General features: G+C 40.1%; 1 protein-coding gene across 1 annotated transcript; it reads right to left on the bottom strand.

Annotated features, from left to right (window-relative positions):
* Positions 1-510: 510 nt before the first annotated feature.
* On the bottom strand, positions 511-18,165 carry LOC111972064 (zinc finger protein 135-like). Its single transcript, XM_023998905.3, has 2 exons — positions 17,704-18,165; positions 511-4,848 (listed from the first exon to the last, which is right to left on the bottom strand). Exons 1-2 carry the CDS (start codon positions 17,873-17,875, stop codon positions 3,731-3,733), a joined length of 1,290 nt encoding a protein of 429 aa, XP_023854673.1. The 5' UTR covers positions 17,876-18,165; the 3' UTR covers positions 511-3,730.
* Positions 18,166-24,897: the final 6,732 nt, after the last annotated feature.

Here is a 24,897-nt window from a genome sequence, read left to right as displayed (position 1 = left end):
CACAGCTCTACAGACAATTCCTTCGACCTCATTGCTTGGTTTTTGCTCTGACGTCCATTGTCAATTGTGGGACCTTATATAGACAGGTTTGTGCCTTTCCAAATCATGTCCAATCAATTGAATTTACCACAGGTGGACTCCAATCAAGTTGTAGAAACATCTCAAGGATGATCAATGGAAAAAGGATCTGATCTCAATTTTGAATCTCATAGCAAAGGGTCTGAATACTTAAGTAAATAAGGTATTTTTGTTTTATTTTTTATAAATGTGCAACATTTTCTAGAAACCTGTTTTCGCTTTGTCATTATGGGGTATTGTGTTTAGATTGATAAGGAAATTGTTTAATTTAATCAATTTTAGAATAAGGCTGTAACGTAACAAACTGTGTAAACACTTTCCGAATGTATTGTAACTGTCAAACACTTCAATGGTTCCAATGTTTCATAAAAGTGCAATGAACACAGTCAGAGGAAAGAGAAATGTGCAGGTAAAGACACCTCACATTGAACATGTGTTATCAACATTTATTCTGTTATACAAAGGCAGATAAAATGTACAATCTCTGGAATAAAAAAACAAACATGTTTCAGAAGGTTCATTTACAGTATATGAATGGGTCCACTTGAGCACAACAATTTTCTTAATGCTTGTCAAAACATGGAAAACAAAATAAAAATGTATTTTCCCCTCAGAGTGGATATTGGCATCAAGCTCCGAAGTAATAATAATGGTAGGATTATTTCAGCTCCTGTGGACACTAACTGATATACAAAGTAACTGATATTGCGAAAACTACTTTATAGGGCAATTCCACGATAACGGAATTACGCTGAGACTCCGATTTTTTTTCTTCTCATTTTAAAATGTGTGCCAAACCAAAACCATTGATTTCCTCAGTTTAACAAACCATACAACTATATAAACAATGACTACTTTGAACAATTTACACAGTAAATAAAATAAAAACACATTTACTGGAAAAACTGTGCAGATGCCAAGTTTGGTAACAAAATTACGGTATAACACTCAGTTTTATTCTGTTACCACACTTTGGATCTGCAGTTATTTCTGTAAATGTGTTTTTGTAAAATCCTCTGTGGAAATTGTTAAAAGGTGGTCCTTGTGCATAGTTACAATGGAATTGCCCTTTAACAACTTCATAACAGATGTAATGTGGCAAATTTCAACATATTGACAAAAACCTATTTTATGTAGAGATGGAGGACATAGTTTCAAATGTCTGTTGTGTCATCTTATAACTAATGAGCAGGGACTACTGTTGCTCAGAAATCCACGGACTGCTCTCTGTTATAGTGGTGGCTGCTTCGGGTGATGTATTGTTCTTATGTTGAAGTTGTAATTCAGTCATATTTTATTCACCTAAGAGTGGAATATATATACAATGCCTTCAGAAAGTATTCATACCCCTTGACTTATACCACATTGTGTTGTTACAGCCTGAATTCAAAATGGATTAAATAAATCACTCACCTATCTACACACAATACCCTCTTACGACAAAGTGAAAATATGTTTTTAGAAAAAAATTCAAATTGACTGAAAATGAAATACACCCATATCTAATTTACATAAGTATTCACACCTCTTTGCTATGACGTTCAAAATTGAGCTCGGGTGCATCCAATTTCCTTTGATCATCTTTGAGATGTCGCTACAACTTGATTGGAGTCCACCTGTGGCCAATTCAATTGTTTGGAGATGATTTAGAAAGAAACACACCTGCCTATATAAAGGTCCCATAATTGACAGTGCATGTCAGAGCAGAAACTATACCATTAAGTCCAAGGAATTGTCCGTAGATCTCCAGGATTGTGATGAGACATATCTGGGGAAGGGTATAAAACAATTTATAGTGTGTTGAATGTTTGATTGAGCACAGTGGTCTCAATCATTGGGAAAGTGAAAAAATATGGAACTACCCTGACTTTGGCTAGAGCTGGCCGTCCGACCAAACTGAGCAACCGGGCAAGAAGGACCTTGGTCAGGGAGGTGACCAAGAACCCAATGACCACTCCGACAGAACTATGGAGTTCCTTGGCTGAGATGGGAGAACCTGCAAGAAGGATAACAGTCTCTATGGCACCTCACCAATCTGGGCTTTATGGGAGAGCGACCAGATGGAAATGCAAGGGAATTCTGCCCTATGTTCATACAAGAGACCACGGGAAACTTCCTTGATCAGAGGTTAGTTTATTTAATAAGGATTGCAAGCCGGATTGCAACCCGGAGTATATACTTACAGTAATTTGCAAGTAACACACTTAGTTCAAAAGATGTTTTCCCATTTATCCCCAACTGAGGTTCACCCCGCCSAGGGTGATGTCCCTTAACTTTAATACCATATAAGCTCATAATGAATAGTTGCAAATACAAAGATGTTTCTGCTAAGCGGAGTTCAGCTTATTGTTATTTGCAGTTAATTTCCCAATCCTTCTTCCTCCTATTGCTATCATGTGCTAGCAGAAGTAAGCCTGGAACACAGCAACAACAGGAACTGAAAGTATAGTTTCAACAAACAGGCATATGACTTTTGTACAGTTGACCTCTTCATGCACTTACAAAGTCTCTACCACTGATTCTTAATCTCAAGCTAAAGCAAAACATTAATCATTGTACTTTTGTAATTACAGGTGTTCCTATAATGTACAGATGTTATAAAATTCCTTTCAGAAGCCACTCCTGGGAAAAAGGCACCTGACAGCATGCATGGAGTTTGCAAAAAGGCACGTGAAAGACTGAGCATAAGGCAAAATATTCTGTGATCTGATGAGACAAAAGTTTACTCTTTAGCCTGAATGCAAAGTGCTATGTCTGGAGAAAACCTGACAGAGCTCATCACCCGTCTAACACCATCCCTACCGTGAAACATGGTGGCGGCAGCATCATGCTATGGGGATGCTTTTCAGCGGCAGGGACTGAGACACTGGTAAGGATAGATGGAACAATGAATGGAGTCAAATACAGGCAAATCCTTGATGAGAACCTGTTTCAGAGTGCAAATGACCTTAGACTGGGGCAAAGAYATACTTTTCAACAGGACAATGACCCTAAGCATACAGCCAAAGTAATAGTGGAATGGCTTCAGAACAAGAATATGAAAGTCCTTGAGTGGCCCAGTCAATGCCCAGACTTGAAGTTCACCGCTACTCCCCATCTAATTTAAGAGCTTGAGAAAATCTGCAAGGAAGAATGGGAGAAAATCCCCATATCAAGATGTGCAAAGCAGATTGTCTGTATGTCTAAGGTGCTTCTACAAAGTATTGACTCGGGTGTGAATACTTATGTGAATAAGATTTCATTTAATTCTTTTTTCTTCTTTTCTCTTCACTTTATCATTATGGGGCATTGTGTGTAGATGTGTGAGGGGATTTTTTAAATGTATTTAAGTCATTATGAATTCAGGCTACAACACAACAAAATGTGGAATAAGTCAAGGGGTATGAATACTTTTTAAAGGCACTGTACAATGTGCCTCTCAATCTTCTATCTCCAGACCTCTCCCCAAACAGCACACTGTCATGTTTCCTCCCTCTTGTGATTGTTCTTCATGTTACTTTATCAGAGTTCTATCATTTAGAAAAATACTGCCAGTATCACACATTTAAAGTGCTTCCTTGGTGTGTCTGTTATTCAATGTACCTGATTGGGAAATACATTTCTACTATGAGGACATCAGTATGGTCTCTCCCCTGAGTTCTCATGTGCACATTCAGATTGGTGCCAGTGCTGAATCCTTTTGTCTTTTCTCTCCTGTGTGAATCTTCATGTGCACTGACAGATTACTGGCAATGCTGAATCCTTTGCCACAATCAGGACAGCTATGTGGTTTCTCCCCTGTGTGGGTCCTCATGTGTATTTTTAGATGTCCACTCTGAGTGAATGATTTGCCACAATCAGGGCAGCAAAATGGCTTCTCCCCTGTGTGAATCCTAATGTGTCTATTCAGAGTGCTGCCAGTGCTGAATCCCTGGCCACAATAATGACAGCCATATGGTTTCTCTCTTGTGTGGCTCCTCATGTGTCTTTTTAGATTACTGTTTAAGGTGAACCCTTTACCACAAACATGACAACAAAACCTATCTGCAATGTGAGTTTGGAGGTGATCTTTCATACTTTCTGTGGACTGAAAACATTTTCCACACACACCACAAATACCTTCTTCATCCTTTGTATGAATTTGCACGTGTTTGATTAATGAACCCATGTGATGAAAAGACTTGCCACACACCTTACAACAACAAGGAGTAGCATGACTTTGACTGGGTGATTTCAGGAGGGTCAACTGTGTAGATTTCTTGACACAGGAGCTTTGTCCTTTTATCATCTTTGTTCTCTTTGATTTGACTGACTTAAAACCTGACGGAGGTCCTCCAGTCTCCATACCACTGACACTTTGACTGTTTTCACTCTGAGCTGCAGAACAGTCTGGATTTACTGTAGAGAAAGGCTGAGAGACACTGGTTGGTTCTGATTCTACATAGATGTCTCCATCAGGTTCTGTTTTGATATTTTCAGTTGTAGTACTGGGTAGTGTGTCTCTCTCTCCGTTTCCCTCCTTTTGGGCTTGATAGAGATGTGAGGGCTGAGTTGGGTCTTCATCACGGTCACTTTTCACACAGACAGGGTTGAATATGAACTCTATGGTCTCTGCCTCAATCCCTTGAATCTGCTCTTCTCCCTGACGGCTCCGGAGTTCCTCCTGCTCTTCTTTAATCTGTGTGGGCTCTGGGTCCTCCTGTCCCAGATTGGGGCTCCACTCCTGCTCACACTGCTGCTGCTCAGGGGGAACCTCCTCTTCAGAGAAAGAAAGAGTACACTGCTGGCGGTCTGGAGGAAAGGAGAAAGGATAAAACAGAAAACTCAATGACATGTAGACCTACCTCCTGTCTGGTACGCCTGCAATAATTAACGTCTACTGATCTAAAATAAATCAATTAATCCTGAACTTTGTCTCAAAAATAACTACCTTTGACATCCAATGTCTTAAAAATGAAGGTTGAGCTAGACAAACTTTTAACGAGTTAGCCGGGGGTTCCCAAAGTGGGTCCGACACTGCAGGGAGTCTGCGACCAGATCTCAAAATATAAATACAATTGTATTTTTTATGAATATTGCTAGCAACAACAGATTACATGAATATTGGAGAAGGGACCAGTGGAAAAAGTTTAGAGCGTGCAATACAATACATTTACATTTAAGTCATTTAGCAGACGCTCTTATCCAGAATACAATATCATTCATTCACAATTTATGTTCTTAACCTTTAGATGCACAACATGGGCTTGGGTAGCCCAATAATAAACTAAAGGAGCCTAACGTTACTCCTTATAGTCCAAGGACCTTATATGTTCTGCTTAGAGGCGAATTGGCTCAGACAGCCAAAACAGCCAAATATTCCATCTAAATGTGAATATACATGGTCGTGACGATGACTGAAGAGAATTCTCTCGAGAGGTAATGCGGTCGGCATTTGATGGTGAGGCATTCCAGATAGGGAGAACAAACAAAATTCAGTTATTGTACGTTAACCACAAACACACAATGAGTAGATAATCATGAAACGTACACCTCCACCTTTCTTTTTCCCAGAGAGTTCTTTCTTTCCATGCAATGTATGTATTCCCCCTGGCTGTAAAGATGTGGACAGTATATCCGGAGAGAGCCATGATTTCGTGAAACAGAGAATGTTAACAAAGCAGAGTCCTCAGATCATGCGCAGACCTGCTGGCTGAAGTGTTTACGAACATATTCAATCTTTCCCTATCCCAGTCTGTTGTCCCCACTTGCTTCAAGAGGTCCACCATTGTTCCTGTACCCAAGAAAGTGAAGGTAACTGAACTAAATGACTATCGCCCCGTAGCACTCACTTCTGTCATCATGAAGTGCTTTGAGAGGCTAGTTAAGGATCATATACCCTCCACCTTACTCGACACCCTAAACCCACTACAATTTGCATACCGTCCCAACAGATCCACGGATGACACAATCGCCATCACACTGCCCTATCCCATCTGGACAAGAGGAATACCTATGCTAGAATTCTGTTCAACAACACCTCTGCTACGCTGATCCTCAACATGGTGGCCCCACAATGGTGTGTGCTCAGCCCCCTCCTGTACTCCCTTGACTGCATGGCCACGCACGTCTCCAACTCAATCATCAAGCATGCAGATTACCAATAACGACAAGACAGCCTACATGGAGGTGAGGGCCCTGGTGGAGTGGTGCCAGGAAAATAACGTCTCCCTCAATGTCAACAAAACGAAGGAACTGATCAGGGACTACAGGAGACAGCAGAGAGAGCATGCCCCCATCCACATCGGCGGAGCTGCAGTGGAGACGGTCAAAAGCTTTAAGTTCCTCTGCGTGCACATCACTGACAACCTGAAATGGTCCCTTCACACAGACAGTGGTGCAACAGTGCCTCTTAAACATGCCTCTTAAACATCAGAAGGCTTAAAGAAATTTAGCTTGGCCCCTAAGAACCTTATGAACTTCTACAGATGCACCATTGAGAGCATCCTGTCAGGCTGTATCACCGCCTGGTACAGCAATTGCACCATCCACAACAGCAGAGCTCTCCAGTGGGTCGTGCGGTCAGCCCAACGCATCACCGGGGGCACACTGCCCGCCCTCCAGGACATCTACAACACCCGGTGTCACAGGAAGGCCAAGAAGATCATCAAGGACCTCACCCACCCGAGCCACGGCCTGTTCACCCTGCTACCATCTAGAAGGAGCAGACAGTACGTACAGATGCATCAAAGCTGGGACCAAGACATTGAAAAACAGCTTCTATCTTCAGGCCATCAGACTGTTAAATAGTCACTACTAGCCAGCCTCCACCCAATAACTTAGTCACTGTTCTAGTCGGCTACCACCCGGTACTCTACCCTGCACCGTAGAGACTGCTGCCCTATGTACATAGCCAGTTTAATAATGTACGCATACTGTTTTACCCACTTCATATGTATATACTGTATTCTATTCAAGGCTCATCCTATATAACTACTGCTGTAGACACATGTTCTATTCATATACTGTTCATAATGTCTATACACAACATTATATACATGTATATTCATATTCCGGACTATGACATTGCTCGTCCTGATATTTCTAAATTTCTTTATTATTTTTTGTTGTTGATTTGTGTGTATTGTTAGGTATTACTGCACTGTTGGTGCTAGAAACAAACATTTCGCTGCCACCTGCAATAACATCTGCAATATGTATATGCGACCAATCAAATTTGATTTGATTCTTAATTGTGGTATAGTTCTAGAAACACAAAGCCCCCTACTTTCATATCACATCAAAATAATTTCACATATCCAAAATATACTAATAAAAAATGAAATGGTAAAATAAAGTCTAAATACAAGGAGTACCGATACCGAGTCAATGTGCAGGGGAAAAGGTAGTTGAGCAGTGCGCTGCTGAGGGGAGGACGGCTCATAATAATGTCTGGAATGGAGTGAATGGAATGGCAGCAAAAACATGGAAACTGTGTGATATATTGGATACTGTGATGGAAAATGTTATGTTTGTGCTTTTCTAATAACCGTGACTGATTGAACGAACCCTCACTATCAGGATTTGCAATTCGTCAGTACGCCCAGAACCTTGTTTTGAGAACGAAATATATCTCAGTTTCAAGGTCTCAGCTTAGAGAAGCCTCGTGAGGTATTGGTCCGTCACATGCATGAAGAAAACGTTAATGATGAATGAATTATGAATAAGCTAAATCATGCATAATTATAATAAATAAGTATATAAGAGAACTAATGGGACTGCCCCGTTAGAGCTCCTGACAGATGTTCACTATGGTGCATCAAGTTTGTTGGAACCTCTCCAGTGCGCTGATAATAAACAATGATTCATTTAAGATTTACTTTGTGTCCCTGTGTAAGAATTTCCACAACAATACCACTTCGCTCCAGCCATTACCACGAGCCTGTCCTMCCCAATTAAGTTGCCACTAACCTCCTGTGTAATTGAGGTAATATACCTATATGTAACGGTTGTTCTCCTCCTCGTCTGAGGAGGAGCATGGATTGGACCAAAACGCAGCTGGTGATGAATACATGTTGATTTATTAAACAAGACGAACACGAAGCACACTTGAATAACTACAAAACAACAAAACRACGTAGACAGACCTGAACATGAGAACTTATAGAACACAAAGAACGCACGAACAGGAACCGATTAAAACAAACGAAACAGTCCCGTGTGGTAACAACACTGACACGGAAGACAATCACCCACAAACAAACGGTGTGAACAGCCTACCTTAATATGGTTCTCAATCAGAGGAAACGTAAAACACCTGCCCCTGATTGAGAACCATATCAGGCTAATTAACAATGAACCTAAACATAGAAACACATAACATAGAATGCCCACCCAGCTCACGTCCTGACCATACTAAACAAAGACAAAATAAAGGAAATAAGGTCAGGAACGTGACACTATATATATATACAAAAGTATGTGGACACTCCTTCAAATTAGTGGATTTGGCTATTTCAGCCACACCCGTTGCTGACAGGGGTATAAAATCGAGCACACAGCCATGCAATCTCTACAGACAAACATCGGCAGTAGAATGGCCTTAYTGAAGAGCTCAGTGACTTTCAACATGGCTTCCAACAAGTCAATTTGTCAAATTTCTGCACTGCTAGAGCTTTCCTGGTCAACTGTAAGTGCTATTATTATGAAGTGGCGCAACAATGGCTCAGCCGCGAAGTGGTAGGCCACACAAGCTCACAGAACGGGACCGGCGAGTGCTGATGTGTGTAGCGTGCAAAAATTGTCTTGTCCTTGGGTTGCAACACTTACTACCAAGTTCCAAATGGCCTCTGGAAGCAACGTCAGCACAAGAACTGTTTGTCGGGAGCTTCATGAAATGGGTTTCCATGGCCGAGTAGCCGCACACAAGCCTAAGATAACCATATGCAATGCCAAGCGTCGGCTGGAATGGTGTAAAGCGTGATGAATCACGCTTCACCATCTGGCAGTCCGACTGGGTTTGGYGAATGCCCCTAAATTCCAGTGCTTCCAACTTTSTGTCAACAGTTTGAGGAAGGCCCTTTCCTATTTCAGCATGACAATGCCCCGTGCACAAAGCGAGGTCCATACAAAAGTGGTTTGTCGAGATTGGTGTGGAAGAACTTGACTGGCTTGCACAGAGCCCTGACCTCAACCCCATCGAACAGCATTGGGATGAATTGGAATGCCAACTACGAGCCAGGCCTAATCATCAGTGGCCAACCTCACTAATGCTCTTGTGGCTGAATGGAAGCAAGTCCCCGCAGCAATGTTCCAACATTTTTTATTTTCTTTAACCTTTATTTAACTAGGCAAGTCCGTTAAGAACATATTCTTATTTACAATGACAGCCTACCCCGGCCAAACCTGGATGACACCCATCCAGGTTTGGCCGGGGTAGGTCCTTAGTGACACAGAGGAACTTGAAGTTCCACAACAGCGCTGTCGATGTGGATGGGGGCTTGCTCAGCCCTCCGTTTCCTGTAGTCCACGATCAGCTCCTTTGTCTTACTGATTTTGAGGGAGAGGTTGTTGTCCTGGCACCTCCTCCTTATAAACTCTCATCGTTGTCGGTTTCCTACACCACAAATGATCCATTATATTGACCAGATACTGTAATGGCCGCTCTAACAATGAAAAAAATGTCTTCAAAAACGGAAGGCAGTCGGGAGGAGGCAAGAGCAGGTGGGACCATTCTAGCTAATGAGAGGGCAGATACATGTATGAACAACATGCACAACTGTTTCCAATACTTACCACAGTCACAAAGTCAAAATGGTTAAGCATAGGGTTCGCAGTATGGTTAAGGTTAGGTTTAAAATCACATTTTAAGAAGATACATTCTAGAAATAGGTGGGGTTTATGACTTTGTGGCTGTGGTAACTAGTGACGACTAGGCACAACTCTGATAGAGTTTTCTCTCAAAGTTGCTGGGACATCGTGTCCTACTTATATCAGTACACTTGTAACAACCTAATCTTTATGAAACTTTTATTCGATCAAATAAGACATACATTTTTTTGTTAACCATATTCAACACTCTTATTGACCTCCATATAAAACTCCTCGCTTGGTGAGCCATTTTGGGCCCAGTTATCCCTCTCCCTTCGCCTCTTCCTCTCTGATTACATATAAGAGTCATTGGATGAAGGCGTCTTCTGTACGGGGGAGTTTTGAAGTGCCCTGGCGCTCGGTCTGAACATTAACATCGCTTGCGGTACGGTTATGGAAGCATAAGGGCCTTATCTTTCATAACAGCAAGAAATCATTTTCAAAAAACAAAAAAAGTTTAATTGATACACACCTTTATGGGTTTAGGGTTGGTGTTCCCACACGGCCATATCTCCATGTTACAGCGCGTTTACGGAAGACAGAGGGACCACCTGTGCTACTTAGCTATCTAGCATGCTCCAAACATCTGTGTGTAACGGAAGAAATCGGCTGCAACTGTGATAAAGCAGGTTAAAACAGTGTACAGTAAGTGGGTTAAAACAGTGTACAGTTAGTGGGTAAGTTTTGCATTTGTGAAATTATTTTGATGTGATATGAAAGTAAAGGGCCTTATGTTTCGAGAACCGTTTCGCAATAGAGAATCGATGGTGGTGTTTAGGGCTCTATTTCACCTTTTTAGAGGAACAGGACTTGTTGATGAAGAACATTTTATGTAGGTAGGCAATAATTGTCCTCACACTCCAGTACAGTAGATGGTGGTGTATGCACATAAAAAAAATGGATGCGATCCACCAACCCAATCTCAAAGTAAAAGAAGACAACTTCCTTCACAACAGCTCTGCGCTGTTCCGTGAAGCGCAAGAAGTATGAATGCCCTGACTTTTCCCGTAACACTGTAAATGCTGCACGGCCAATGCAGACGTCAGATTGACCATGCAGCGCCTTTAAGAGTACATCTTGGGTTATAGCACAGATTAAGATACATCTCTCCGCCCTAACAATGGGAGTCGTTGTCCACAAACCGGCACTGCGGGCTGTCTAGCTCCCGCTTATCCATTCTTTGGATTGGTGGATACTAGAGGTCGACCGATTATGATTTTTCAACGCCGATACCAATAATTGGAGGACCAAAAAAAGCCAATACCAATTAATTGGCCGGTGTGTGTGTATATATATATATTTCCCTAGTTAATATTGCCTGCTAACATGAATTTCTTTTAACTAAATATGCAGGTTTAAAAAAATATACAACCGTGTATTGATTTTAAGAAAAGCATTGATGTTTATGGTTAGGTACATTTGTGCAACGATTGTACTTTTGTTAAATCATCACCCGTTTGGCGAAGTAGGCTGTGATTCAATGATAAATGAACAAGCACCGCATTGATTATATGCAACGCAGGACAAGATAGTTAACATAGTAATATCATCAACCATGTGTAGTTAACGAGTGATTGTGTGAAGATTGATTTTTTTACAAGATAAGTTTAATGCTAGCTAGCAACTTACCTTGGCTCCTTGCTGCACTCGCGTAACAGCAATTTCCTCGTGGAATGCAACGTAATCGGCCATAATCGGCGTCCAAAAATGCAGATTACCGATTGTTATGAAAACTTGAAATCGGTTGACCTCTAGTGGATACATCTCATTACTGTAATCCTGTTTTGAATATTCAATGAGGGTTGTTGACGTCAACTATGTATATGCAAAGCCATCTCGAGACAACGCCGATAAAAAGTGGGGGGGGGTTTTCTCAGTTGCTGGGATGTGATGTGTCCTACTTATATCAGTACACTCGTAAGAAATGAAGCATCATGAAACTTCATATAACCCTCAGGTAACAAATAAGCCATCATTTTTTGTTGTTGTTCGACACTCTCTCATTGATCTCCATACAAAAAACTCCTTGCTTAAATAAAAAAGACCCGCATGTGAGAGTGGCAACACTGCTCAGTGTAATTGGAAGAGTGCCATATGTTCAGCATCACATACATCTTAGGGAAGAGGATAGAAAAAAATTCTTAGAAAATCCTTGATATTTTATAAAGACATTTTGAACCCACCTGTAATGTGATTTATGAAAGATTCATTTTTAACATGTGAACAAACTCAAGCAGAGACGTCTGGTCAATATCTTGTGAGGTTGCGTCAAATGTCGGATTCATGTGATTTCGGGTCAATGAGAGACGAAATGATCAGAGACAGACTTATGATTGGCTGTGTAAGAAAATTTTGAAGATAAATACACAACGCAGAGGACGAGAGTCAGTAGAGTGCTAATGATCAATGGAAAGTGTTGGTTTTCAGTTCAACATCTGTTAGGAATGTCAGTCTTGAACTCATAGCTACGTGTTGCACTTTCTCATTGGTCCAACCTGAAATAGGATACTTGTTATTTGGCCATTGGCCCAGTTTTATTGCAAGGAATTCTAATTGGTCAACCACAGGCTAGGGCTGGGTTCTAAAACTACATCCTGTCCCTTTGTTCTGTGGAGAGAATCACAAGAGAGAATCACTGAAGACAGGGGAGCATGTTATCTTTGAATAAACCTATTTTCCTCCCCTGGCAGTAAAGATAACAGAGTAAGAGCAAGTATGCTGCGCCAACCACAACTTACGCTGACGAAAGCCATAGATATATGCAAAGCAAGCGGACAGATGTAGATCCAATTAAAAAAGATGAACACTGTCCCTAAACAGGCAGAATCTGTCAATTATGCCACTCAGAACAAATACAGAGACCATGTCGATAGAAAATGGAAACATAATTAATCGGACAGTGATCTAAGGCGGAAAAATACTAAAGAAGGGTGCATGTACTGTGGATCAACACACGCAAGTGCCAAATGCTCAGCATATGGGGTTATATGCAAATTCTGTGGAAAAAATAACAATTTTGCTGAAGTGTGCAGACAAAGACAATGTAAGCCTGTCAATCTGCTAGAACAGGATACATGCAGTGATCATAATGATGATGAAGAAGCGGACATGCTATACATGACATATGTTATTTCTGTTCAAAGTGGCAAAGAAAAATGGTTTACAAACTTAAAGCTTATCCTACTGACATGTGATAACTGTGATTATGATCCAAGCAGCACTATCAAATGACAGTTAGACAGTGGCTCAACTGTCAATATACTCAGCTACAGAGACTTTATGCAAGTAATTTAGGATGGAGATGCAAAGCCACTACCAAGCAAGGCAAGGCGAAGGCTGTACAGTGGCTCGGTTATTACACCAGTAGGGGAGTGTGAACTACAAGCCAATCATGATGGGGAAACATGTGCTAAAGTGGTGAAAACCTTGCAAAGGCCTCTCATTCAGAAGAAACTTGTGAAAAGCATAAGTTGCTACAGCTCAACCACCAACATGTCTTTCATCATGTCAGCACTAAAGAAAAACAAAAGGTCCCATCAGACTTGAACACCTCAGAGGCAATACTGAAACAGTTTGAGGACGTTTTTGAAGGGATGGGGGCTCTGCCAGGTGAGCTCCACTTGGTGGTGGATGAATCTGTTAGACCAGTTCAACAGCTTCCCCGTCGAATCCCCATTCCACTGAAGAAAAAGATACTAAAGGCTGTTGATTCAATGGAGGAACAGGCTGTCATTACGAAGGCCACCAAACCTACTACGTGGATAAGCAACATGGTTGTGGTGGGAAAGCCTGGCAAAATAAGAGTCTGCCTTGATCCAAGTGCCCTGAACAAAAGCCTTGTGTAGAGATACTGCCAAGCCTGGCAAAAGCTAAAATCTTTTCGGTTATGGATGCAAAAATTGGGTACTGGCAGGTACGTTTGGATTAGAGGTCGACCGATTAATCGCAATGGCCGATTAATCGGGGCCGATTTCAAGTTTTCATAACAATTGGAAATCGGTATTTTTGGGCGCCGATTTTTATTTTATTTTTACACATTTATTTAATCTTTATTTAACTAGGCAAGTCAGTTAAGAACACATTCTTATTTTCAATGATGGCCTAGGAACGTTCTGCCTCGACAGATTTTTAACCTTTTGTCCAACTCGGGGGATCCAATCTTGCAACCTTACAGTTAACTAGTCCAATGCCTCTAACACCTGATTACATTGCACTCCACGAGGAGCCTGCCTGTTAGCGAATGCAGTAAGCTAAGGTAAGTTGCCAGCTAGCATTTAAACTTATCTTATAAAAAACAATCAATCAATGACTGTCATTGCTCCAATGTTGTACTTAACCATAAACATCAATGCCTTTTTAAATCAATACACAAGTATATATTTTTAAACCTGCATATTTAGCTAAAAGAAATCCAGGTTAGCAGGCAATATTAACCAGGTGAAATTGTGTAATTTCTCTTGGCTCATTGCACGCAGAGTCAGGGTATATGCAACAGTTTGGCCGCCTGGCTCATTGCGAACTAATTTGCCAGAATTTTACGTAATTATGACATAACATTGAAGGTTGTGCAATGTAACAGGAATATTTAGACTCATGGATGCCACCCGTTAGATAAAATACGGAACGGAATAAACGTTTTGTCTCGAGGTGATAGTTTCCAGATTAGTCAAAGGTATATGGTTTAGAGAGAAATAGTCGACGCGTTATAATTCCTTGTAATAACTTGCGGCTGAACTTGAAAGGGTTCCTTCGTTATTTTACCGTTCATGTCTTCCATAGAGAATGTCTTGATCTACTTCAAATAAGGTCTGTGTTTCGTGCAGGCTTAAACCGCTTCGACGTTTTGATACCTGTGTAAATCTCACTAGGATAAGTAACGTTTGTCAACATATTTTTCATAAATCCACTCTACAATTTTTTTTTTAAATCTTCGCTTATAATTAGCCAATATTGATCAGAGTTACTTGTCCTATGGATATCCACACAGTTATAAAATTGGCACGGTGGTGTAAGCCTACATGAAACACAGACCTTATTTTAAGTGAATCTAAAAATATCCTATGGAATAAATTAAGAACCGCTTTTCAGATTTTGCTAGAAGGTGTCATGGGATTATGACTCGCACTTGGTCGTCAATTCTTACCATGCCATTATTAAAATAGGATTTCCTGCATATAGAAATTAAAGTTTTTGTTTTCAACATTCATCACAGGTAACTTAAACTCTTTTTAATTCAAACATGAGAGTATTTGTCTCCTAATCAGACTCTTCAGTATCATTGTCACTTCAGAGCTGGTGTGTGTGTTGGTGTGTGGTGTGTGTGTGTGTGTGTGTGTGTGTGTGTGGTGTATTTATGTATTATATTAGGTTAAAATAAGTGGTTCATTGTTCATTCAGATTGTTGCAATTTCATTATTACAAAAATGTGTGTGTGTGTATGATAGATATATATATAATATAAAACTTTTTTTATTATAAATCGACCGCATTAATCGGTATCGGCTTTTTTTGTCCTCCAATAATCGGTATCGGCGTTGAAAAATCATAATCGGTCGACCTCTAGTTTGGATGAATAGAGCAGTTACCTTACCAYATGGTAGATACCGGTGGACAAGGTTACCTTTTGGAGTGAAACCAGCTGCAGAGGAATATCAGCGAAGGCAACATGATGCACATCCTGGTATACGGCTGTGGTGGTACAATGGAAGAAGCAGTGCAGGACCATGACCACAACCTGACTCAGCTCCTACAAAGAACAAGGGAGATGAATCTAAAGCTGAATAAAGACAGCTGTCTGCCCCGAAGCGACTTTAAAGGATGATGCTAAAGCTTCAGCGTTATCAACTACAGGTAGTATACAAAATAGGAACCGCGCTTCACATTGCAGATTTCTTGTCTCGAGCAGCACTACCAACAACTAGTCACCCGCAATATCAGACAAATGAGACAGTATATGCTGTACAGGCAGAGTTTGAAGATGTGAACCATGCTACTGATCAGAACATCTCCCCGAAGACACAGGATGCTATTAAAACTCATTCAGCAGAGGACAAGACTTCTCAAATGTTTCAGTCTTTTATCCTAAGAGGCTGGCCCGGACACAAGAAAGAGTACGCCCATCCCGGTGAGGGACTACTGGACATACAGAGACGAACTCACAATGCAGGAAGAGGTCGTCTACAAAGGTGACAGGGTGGTAGTGCCAGAAACTCTACGCCCGATGATTCTCACTCATATCCATGCAGGGCACTCAGGGGTTGAAGCCAGTCTCAGGAAAGTCAGAGACTCAGTATGACCCAAGGAATTACAATTTTTGTGGCTGTGTGCAGAATATGTAATGCTAATCTACCTAAACAGCAAAAAGAAACACTGCAGCCACATGACATACCAACACGTCCTTGGTCTAAAGTGGGAATGGATCTGTTCACAGTAAATAATGTTCCTTTTCTGATTATAGTGGACCACTATTCAGATTTTTGGGAGGTGAAGAAAGTGATTGACACAACAGTCGCTTGCATCATCGACTGTTGTAAGCAGCAGTTTAGCAGATATGGCATACCTGACAGTAGTGTAGTTACGGATAATGGGCCACAGTTTGAGTCAAGACTTTGCAGAACCATGGGAGTTCCATCATGTGACCTCTTCACCATACCACAGTCAGAGTAATGGTAAAGCGGAGTCAGCAGTGAAAATAGCAGTGAAAACTCTCATCACAAAGGCAATGCAGGAAGGCACAGATGTGTGGCAAGCCATTTTTGCGTGGAGAAATACTCCCACAGAGGGCTTCGGCAGCAGTCCTGTACAGCACTTCATGTCTAGACACACACGCTCTCTGTTGCCAACAACTCCCAAGCTCCTCACACCAAAAGTCATTGGGAATGTTCAGGCACACAAACGTGCACGTCAGGACAAGTCAAAACATTACTATGACCAGCAAGCAAAGAAATCTGCCTGTAATAAAACAAGGCGAGGCTGTCAGAGTGCTCCTGTAACCTCACGCCAGGGATGCTACATGGAGTCTTGGCACATGCATAGGGCACATCAGCGCAAGGTAATATGAAGTGGAAGTAAAGGGCCAGAAGTATCGAAAAAACCATAAGGACATACGCCCAGTTCAGGAGAGCATAGGGCACAGGAGGGCTACAGTGGAAGACTGGGAATATCCTCTGGATGGTGTGGGCAGGACACATAATGAGGACACAGGGAAGACCCCACCAGGGCAGTTCTCTGCTGACCGTGCCTCCACAATTTCAGGAGGCTGTGGAAGAGCCAGGAGAGGACCTGAGGATCCCAGAGGTGCCCAATATGGTACCAGTGCGACACACTAGGACAAGGGCTAACGTAAGACCGCCCCTGCGGTATGGGGACTATGTCCCTTAAGAGATGGACAATTGAAAAAAAAATCTTATATAAACATTTATAAAAAAAGAGTGTTGATAATGTAAATAGGTATTTTCACTGTGGTATTAAAATGGTATGAAGTGCTTGAGCTAATTATATATGAAAAGGAAGATGTTAAGATAATGGACGAAATGCCAACCCAGAGATGGCGCTAGTGGGGCCCCTATCTAGGATATATAAAACAGCTGTATTATGAGTGTCTGATTAGGGTGTTGTGACCTGTAACGTGTTATACCTGAGCAAAGGATTATGCTTGAACTTTACCAAACTCTACGGCGTGAGTTATACACATAAAAACAATGGGCGAAACAACGAAAAAACGCCACCTGCTGGAGGTRGACAGATTTTCCGCCGAGTTGGGCCTCTCTCTTCCTCTTTGTGCTATAGTTAGCCTACCTGCTCTGGGCATGTTTATCTCAGGTTGAAGAACAATGTCGAGCAGCCTCTGTAGACGGACAACTTCCTCCTGATACTCTGCTACCGTTTTTTCAACGACCCCAAATATCTCYTCAGCAGCAGCTGTTAATCTCTCGTTGAGAAAAACCCTCAACAACCGTATTTGAGACATGTTTAGACAATTCAAGTTGATAAGCTAGCTGTGTTGCTTTAGACATCCATACCGCTACTAAACAGGCAAGAATAACTATGTACTTCCGAGTTACGAATCGTTGGAATCCTTCAGAATAAGAGTACCGTCCTGTATACGTTGTAAATTAATAATTAGGGCGAAAATTATGGAGAATGTTCACAATTATCGATCTGTTTTATACTAGTTAGCACACCGAATAATTAAAAGTATTTCCATAAGAAACTGTGATTTGACCTATTTCATATGTATATACTGTATTCTAGTCAAGYCCATCCTATTCGACTATTGCTGAACATACGGTACACTATTTTATCCTATGTATTCTTTAGATATACTACATATTCTATCCACATACTCTCCATAATCTTTATACATCCCATCACATATATATACATATTTATACTCCGGACTCTGACATTGCTCATCCTAATATTTCTTAATTCCATTCTTTTACTTTTAGATTTGTGTGTATTGTTAGATATTACTGCACTGTTGGAGCTAGGAACACAAGCATTTTCACTACACCTGCAATAACATCTGCTTAATATTTGTATGGGCCCAATTCAATTTTATTTTCTTTCTTTCTTTCTTATTTTTTCAAACCTAAATCGGCAATGTTTTTTGTTTGTATGTATAATTTATTGCACTGTACACTGTACACTGTACATCAATCCTGTACGTTGGGTCACAGTAAAAGGGGGATCCATTCTACTCGGAAGTACTTGTAGTTTCCAAATCCACAGAGTTTACACCCAGAGGATACACATTTTGCGACACATCGTACAGAAAACTGTGCATGGTGAAATATGTATGGCCAATATGAAAAAAACTATTGGATTTAAACTGATTGGCCGCAAAATGAGCAGTGATGCTCCTCTGGGATTTGGAAACTAGAGGTGCTCATGAATAAAATGGACCCCCTCTTTTACTGCGACACTATATGTATGTCAATATGTACAGTATGTCCAATATGAAAAACTTACTGAACRTTGTGCAATATGAATGGGCTAAATAAAAATGGTATTTAAATGGTATTTCTAAGGTTGATTATAATAATAATAATAATAATAGTGATAATGATGATGATGATGATGATAATAATATTATTAACATTGTTATTACTATTATTATTCATAGTAGCCTTATAAATCATGTTTTGCTATTTGTATTACTGTTGTTACCATAACTATCTGGTTGTATATATTATTGTATTGTTTAGATTGTATTATTATTTGTATTATTGTTTCATTTACACCTGCACTGTTGGAGCTCAGAGCTTTAGTATTTTTTTATTCATTAATTACTTTCAATAATAGTATTTGTGCTATTAAGGCTCATATCTATTTTTATTTTTTGATATTGTTAAACTAAATTCTAAGTCTGCTAACATAAATAAAATGCAGTGGTGTAAAGTACTTAAGTAAAAATACTTTCAAGTACTACTTAAGTTGTTTTTTCGGGGTATCTGTACTTTACTATTTATATTTCTGACWACTTTTACTTCACTACATTACTAAAGAAATCAATGTACTTTTTCTCCATACATTTTCCCTGACACMCAAAAGTACTCGTTCCRTTTCGAATGCTAAGCAGGACAGGAAAATGGTTAAATTCACACATTTATCWAGAGAACATCCCTGGTCATCCCTATTGCCTCTGATCTGGCGGAAAAACATGAAAATCATGCCGTCTGCATTGCTTAATATAAGGAATGTGAAATTATTTATACTTTTACYTTTGATACTTAAGTATATTTAAAACCAAATACTTTTACTCCAGTAGTATTTTACTGGTTGACTTTCACTTTTACTTTCGTCATTTTCCATTAAGGTATCTTTACTTTTACTCAAGCATGACAATTGAGCACTTTTTCCACCACTGATAAAATGTTACACATTTCTACATTTTKGATTACTTTTTACCATCTTCATTGCGGTACTATTATTTTGAAGGATAATCGCCAAGGTCACGGTCTTATTTCTTGTTAGGTCTTGCTTATTCTTGCTGGCTTCTCAGAGATCATGTCTGTGCGGGAACAACAGTATCCGGTAGAAGAAATGGGCGGGGTTTATTGTAACCCAACGTAACAGGCGTTGAAAGACTTTGTGTTTGCGGTAAGTTAACTAGTGACGGGGTTTCTCACTGGGTCCCGACCTTATTATAACTCAATGGTCCCGACCGCCCTGACTATTCTCAGAAGCCTAACGGACCTTTTCACACTCCACTCCAGCAGGTGGCGATAGGGAAAATGTGTTTACTCGTGCACCACCAAGAGCGCGCATTGCAGTAACCTTAGTGTCCAGGTAGCAAAATTAAGACTTCCTGTTTTCCGATTTTGCCTTCAAAATAAAAGTCTGTAGTAAAACGCTATGTGTATAATCCAAAAACAATATTTTTTTTCAACTTTTCATAGTGCACAATGTAAAAAAACAAACATTCTCAGCTAAAGACAATTACTACTTTATATAAAATAAATAATATTATAAGGTGGAGCACATTGAGAAATGGTTGTAGCTTAAGAAAACGAATGTAAAGAAGATAACATTCTACAGACCCGATTGATCTAGCACTAGAGTCTATRTGGTGTATTTCCTGGATAACCGTGGTCTAAATAGTCAGCAGCCCTTTCTACTCCACCCATTTCATTGGTCCCAATGCAATACACTGTAGGCCTATAAATTACATATTGTCTTACAGAGAAAAAAACATWCTATGTGCTGATGTAAAAGTGGGATTGGGAATTGGGAATACTCAGAATCTATATGGTGTCATTTCATGGGGCCTTTTGCTGTGGTCAAACATATTAAAATGAGGTGCCTGGTCACTATACGGTACAAATATAGAACTATACAGGAAAAACTATTATTTGTACTGATGTAAAAATGGTCTGGGAAGTACTTAATAAGATCTGTAGAATCTATATATGSTAKTATTTCWTGGGGGACTGATGTCTATATGCCCASGAAACACTTTCTACTCCACCCACTCCATTGGTCTCAATGCAATACAGTGTGGTTAGGATTACTCACTAGGACAGGGATCATTAACTAGATTCAGCCACAAATTCTTATTTTCAATGACAGCCTAGGAACAGTGGGTTAACTGCCTCATTCAGGGGCAGAACAACAGATGTTTTACCTTGTCAGCTCAGGGATTCGATATTGCAACATTTTGGTTACTAGTCCAACACTCTAACCACTAGGCTACCCTGCCGCCCCAGGGATGGTCAGGGGACCCTGCACTAGGGTCTGTAAAATCTACAGTGAGCTCCAAAAGTATTGGGACAGTGACACAGTTGTTGTTGTTTTGGCTGTGTACTCCAGCACTTTGAAATGGTACAATGACTATGACGTTAAAGTTTAGACTGTCAGATTTAATTTGAGGGTATTTTCCATATCAGGTGAACCGTTTGGAAATTACAGCAGTACATAGAACCTCCATTTTAGCGGACCAAAAGTATTTGGACAAATTCACTTATGTGTATTAAAGTAGTCAAAAGTTTAGTATTTGGTCCCATATTCTTAGCACGCAATGATTACATCAAGCTTGTGAATCTACAAACTTGTTGGATACATTTGCTGTTCGTTTTGGTTGTGTTTCAGATTATTTTGTGACCAATAGAAATGAATGGTAAAACATGTATTTTGCGATTTTAGACTCACTTTTATTGTAAATAAGAATATAATATGTTTTTAAACACTTACAGATAGTTCTGAATGAATTGTGAATAATGGTGAGTGAGAAAGTTACAGGTGCACAAATATCATATCCTCCCCAAAATGCTAAACTCCCCTTGTTATTGTAATGGTGAGAGGTTAGCATGTCTTGGGGRTATGATATTTGTGCGTCTGTGACGTTCTTACTCAAAAAAATGTATGTACTTCCTTTACAAGTTTTTTCACAGCTGGGATGGTGTAAATAAAACTAGGCTAGACTAATATTACACACTGCAATGGATATCTTAATCATGAGCCCTGGCCTGCCCTGCTCTTGCTGATGTAAACTTTTTGTGCTGCCTAACCAATGGCTGTGGAACTTCAGGAAGCGAGTCAAAGGCTTTTTTGAAAATCCTTTTTGATTTGTCCAAAAAATTCAATATATCTGTGGAGGGACTGGTAATGGGTGGAGGCAAAGGGTGGACCTAGTGCTATACTAGGAGTTGACTGTACTGATAGTGACGCTGTTGTCTGTGGTGATAGAGTTAACTGTGGAGTTGACAATACTGATAAATGCATAGATCATAATAATTTGACACAACATAYGATACATGAAAATAATGCTGTTGAACCACCAAATACGAAATCTAAATTGTATGGAGGTGGCARGGATGTTGGGGAGGATCAGAAAGTTAAGAATCACAACAATAACAAAAAGGAACACCATTTTTTGGGGAGATTACCATGCTATTTCAATGGCAATGCATTATGTTATGCAGCAGCATGGAAAATGTGATTTTCAGTTTTAGGAGGAAGTTGCCAAAACTTTGCAATGGCCAATTGGAAAACCCATTGCCACTAAACGTAGTGTCACAAAATCTTCGGAATATGTGGGACAAGAATAGAGGTAACATTTATAAATTCTATTGCTGGTGACAAAGTGAAATTAAACAAAATTGTACAAACAGAGAATGTAAATAAAGCTCAGGTACAAAAACCTATTGCATGTAGAGAGTTTAAGTGAGGGAAAGTCAACTGCTCAGAGAAGACCCTCAGACTGCCAATTTAATATGCAAAATGTACACTCTTTATAGGATAAAGAACCTGCTTCTGATCTTCATCCTGATGTAGCAAAAGAGTTCATATGATGGAGTGTCAAGTGTGCAGTCCAATCAAATTTCAGACACCCAAGATATTGGGAATGAATACTACCACTTAGAGACAGAATGTTGTGGTAGAGGTCTATCAGATGAGGAAATCGTAAGCTCTATGACAACTGAATCAGGTGAGCAGCATGTAACTGGAGAGATTGACGTCGAAAAAAAACACGGATACACTGAAATGTGTTTTGTCAGATGATGGAAGTTTTGGAGGATTCAGGCTTACCACTCCAAATAATTGTGTGTTTACGTTGACTCCTGACAAATGGGAGAGGGTTCATTCAGAAAGTAGTGGTAGGTAGTTAAAGAAGTACTCATGAGAAGGCCTATTTGCACCGCCGAGAATTGGGGTCCAGAAAAGTAATGTACTCTACAAGGTGTGTCGAAAGCGTTCCACAAGGATGCTGGCCCATGTTGACTCCAATGCTTCCCACAGTTGTGTCAAGTTGGCTGGATGTACTTTGGGTGGTGGACCATTCTTGATACACACAGGAAAATGTTGAGCGTGAAAAACCCAGCAGCGTTGCAGTTCTTGACACAAACCATTGCGCCTGGCATCTACTACCATACCCCGTTCAAAAGCACTTAAATATTTTGTCTTGYCCATTCACCCTCTGAATGGCACATACACAATTGATATCTCAATTGTCTCAAGGCTTAAAAATCCTTCTTTAACCTGTCTCCTCCCCTTCATATACACTGATTGAAATAGATTTAACAAGTGACATCAATAAGGGATCATAGCTTTCACCTGGATTCACCTGGTCAGTCTATGCTATGGGAAGAGTAGGTGTTCTTAATGTTTTGTATACTCAGTGTATAGGCCTATAGTGTATTGCTTTAGGACCAATGGAATGGGTGGAGTAGAAAGTGTTGCTGGGCATATAGACATCAGTCCCCCAAGAAATAATACCATATATAGATTCTACAGACCCTACTTAGTACTCCCCACCTCACTTTTACATTGGCACAGATAATCGTTTTTCCTGTTCAGTGCTATATTTGTACCATATAGTGTCCAATGGAATGGGTGGAGTAAAAGGCTAGCAACACTCCGAATCGATTAAATTGAGATTTTGTGTCACTGGCTTACACACAATACCCCATAATGTCAAAGTGGAATTATGTAAAAAAAAATATATATAATAGTTTTTTCAATAATAAACCCTGAAATGTATTGAGTCAATAAGTATCAACCCCTTTGTTATGGCAAGCCTATATCAGTTCAGGAGTACAAATGTGCTTAAGAAGTCACATAGTAAGTTGCATGGACAACAATAGTGTTAAACATGTTGAATGACTACCTCATCTCTGTTCCCCACACATACAATTATCTGTAAGGTCCCTCAGTCGAGCAGTRAATTTTCAAACACAGATCCAACCACAAACCCCAGTTTTTCCAATGCCTCGCAAAGAAAGGCACCTATTGGTAGATGGGAGGAGTCATTGAATATCCCTTTGAGCATGATGAAGTTATTAATTACACTTTGGATGGTGTATCAATACACCCAGTCACTAAGATACAGGCGTCCTCCTAACTCAGTTGCCGGAGAGGAAGTAAACCACTCAGGKGTTTCACCATGAGGCCAATGGTGACTTTAAAACAGTTACAGAGTTTAATGGMTGTGAGAGGAAAAAACGGAGGATGGATCAACAACATTGTAGTTACTCCACAATACTAACCTAAATGGCAGAGTGAAAAGAATACAAATATTCCAAAACATGCATCTTGTAAGGCACTAAAGTAAAATTACAAAAAATGGGGCAAAGAAATCAACTTTATGTTCTGAATACAAAGCATTATGTTGGGGCAAATCCAACAACACATCACTGAGTACCGTTCTTCATATTTTCAAGCATGGTGGATAAAAAAATTAAAATAAGAGCTAAGCACACACAAAATCCTAGAGGAAAACCTTGTTCAGTCTGCTGTCCATTTTCTGACACTGGAAGACAAATTCACCTTTCAGTAGGACAACAACCTAAAACACAATGCCAAATATACACTGGAGTTGCTTACCAAGACAACATCGAATGTTCCTGAGTGGCCTAGTTAAAGTTTCAACTTAAATCGGATTGAAAATCTATGGCAAGACTTTAAAATGTCTGTCTAGCAATGATAAAGAACAAACTTGACAGAGCTAGACTAATTTAAAAATGAATAATGTGTAAATATTGTACAATG

The sequence above is a fragment of the Salvelinus sp. IW2-2015 genome, linkage group LG13, assembly GCF_002910315.2.
Source record: "Salvelinus sp. IW2-2015 linkage group LG13, ASM291031v2, whole genome shotgun sequence".
In the NCBI taxonomy this organism is placed as follows: Eukaryota; Metazoa; Chordata; class Actinopteri; order Salmoniformes; family Salmonidae; genus Salvelinus; species Salvelinus sp. IW2-2015.
The sequence above is the reverse complement of the archived record's forward strand: the minus strand, read 5'-3'. Positions and strand labels throughout refer to the sequence as shown.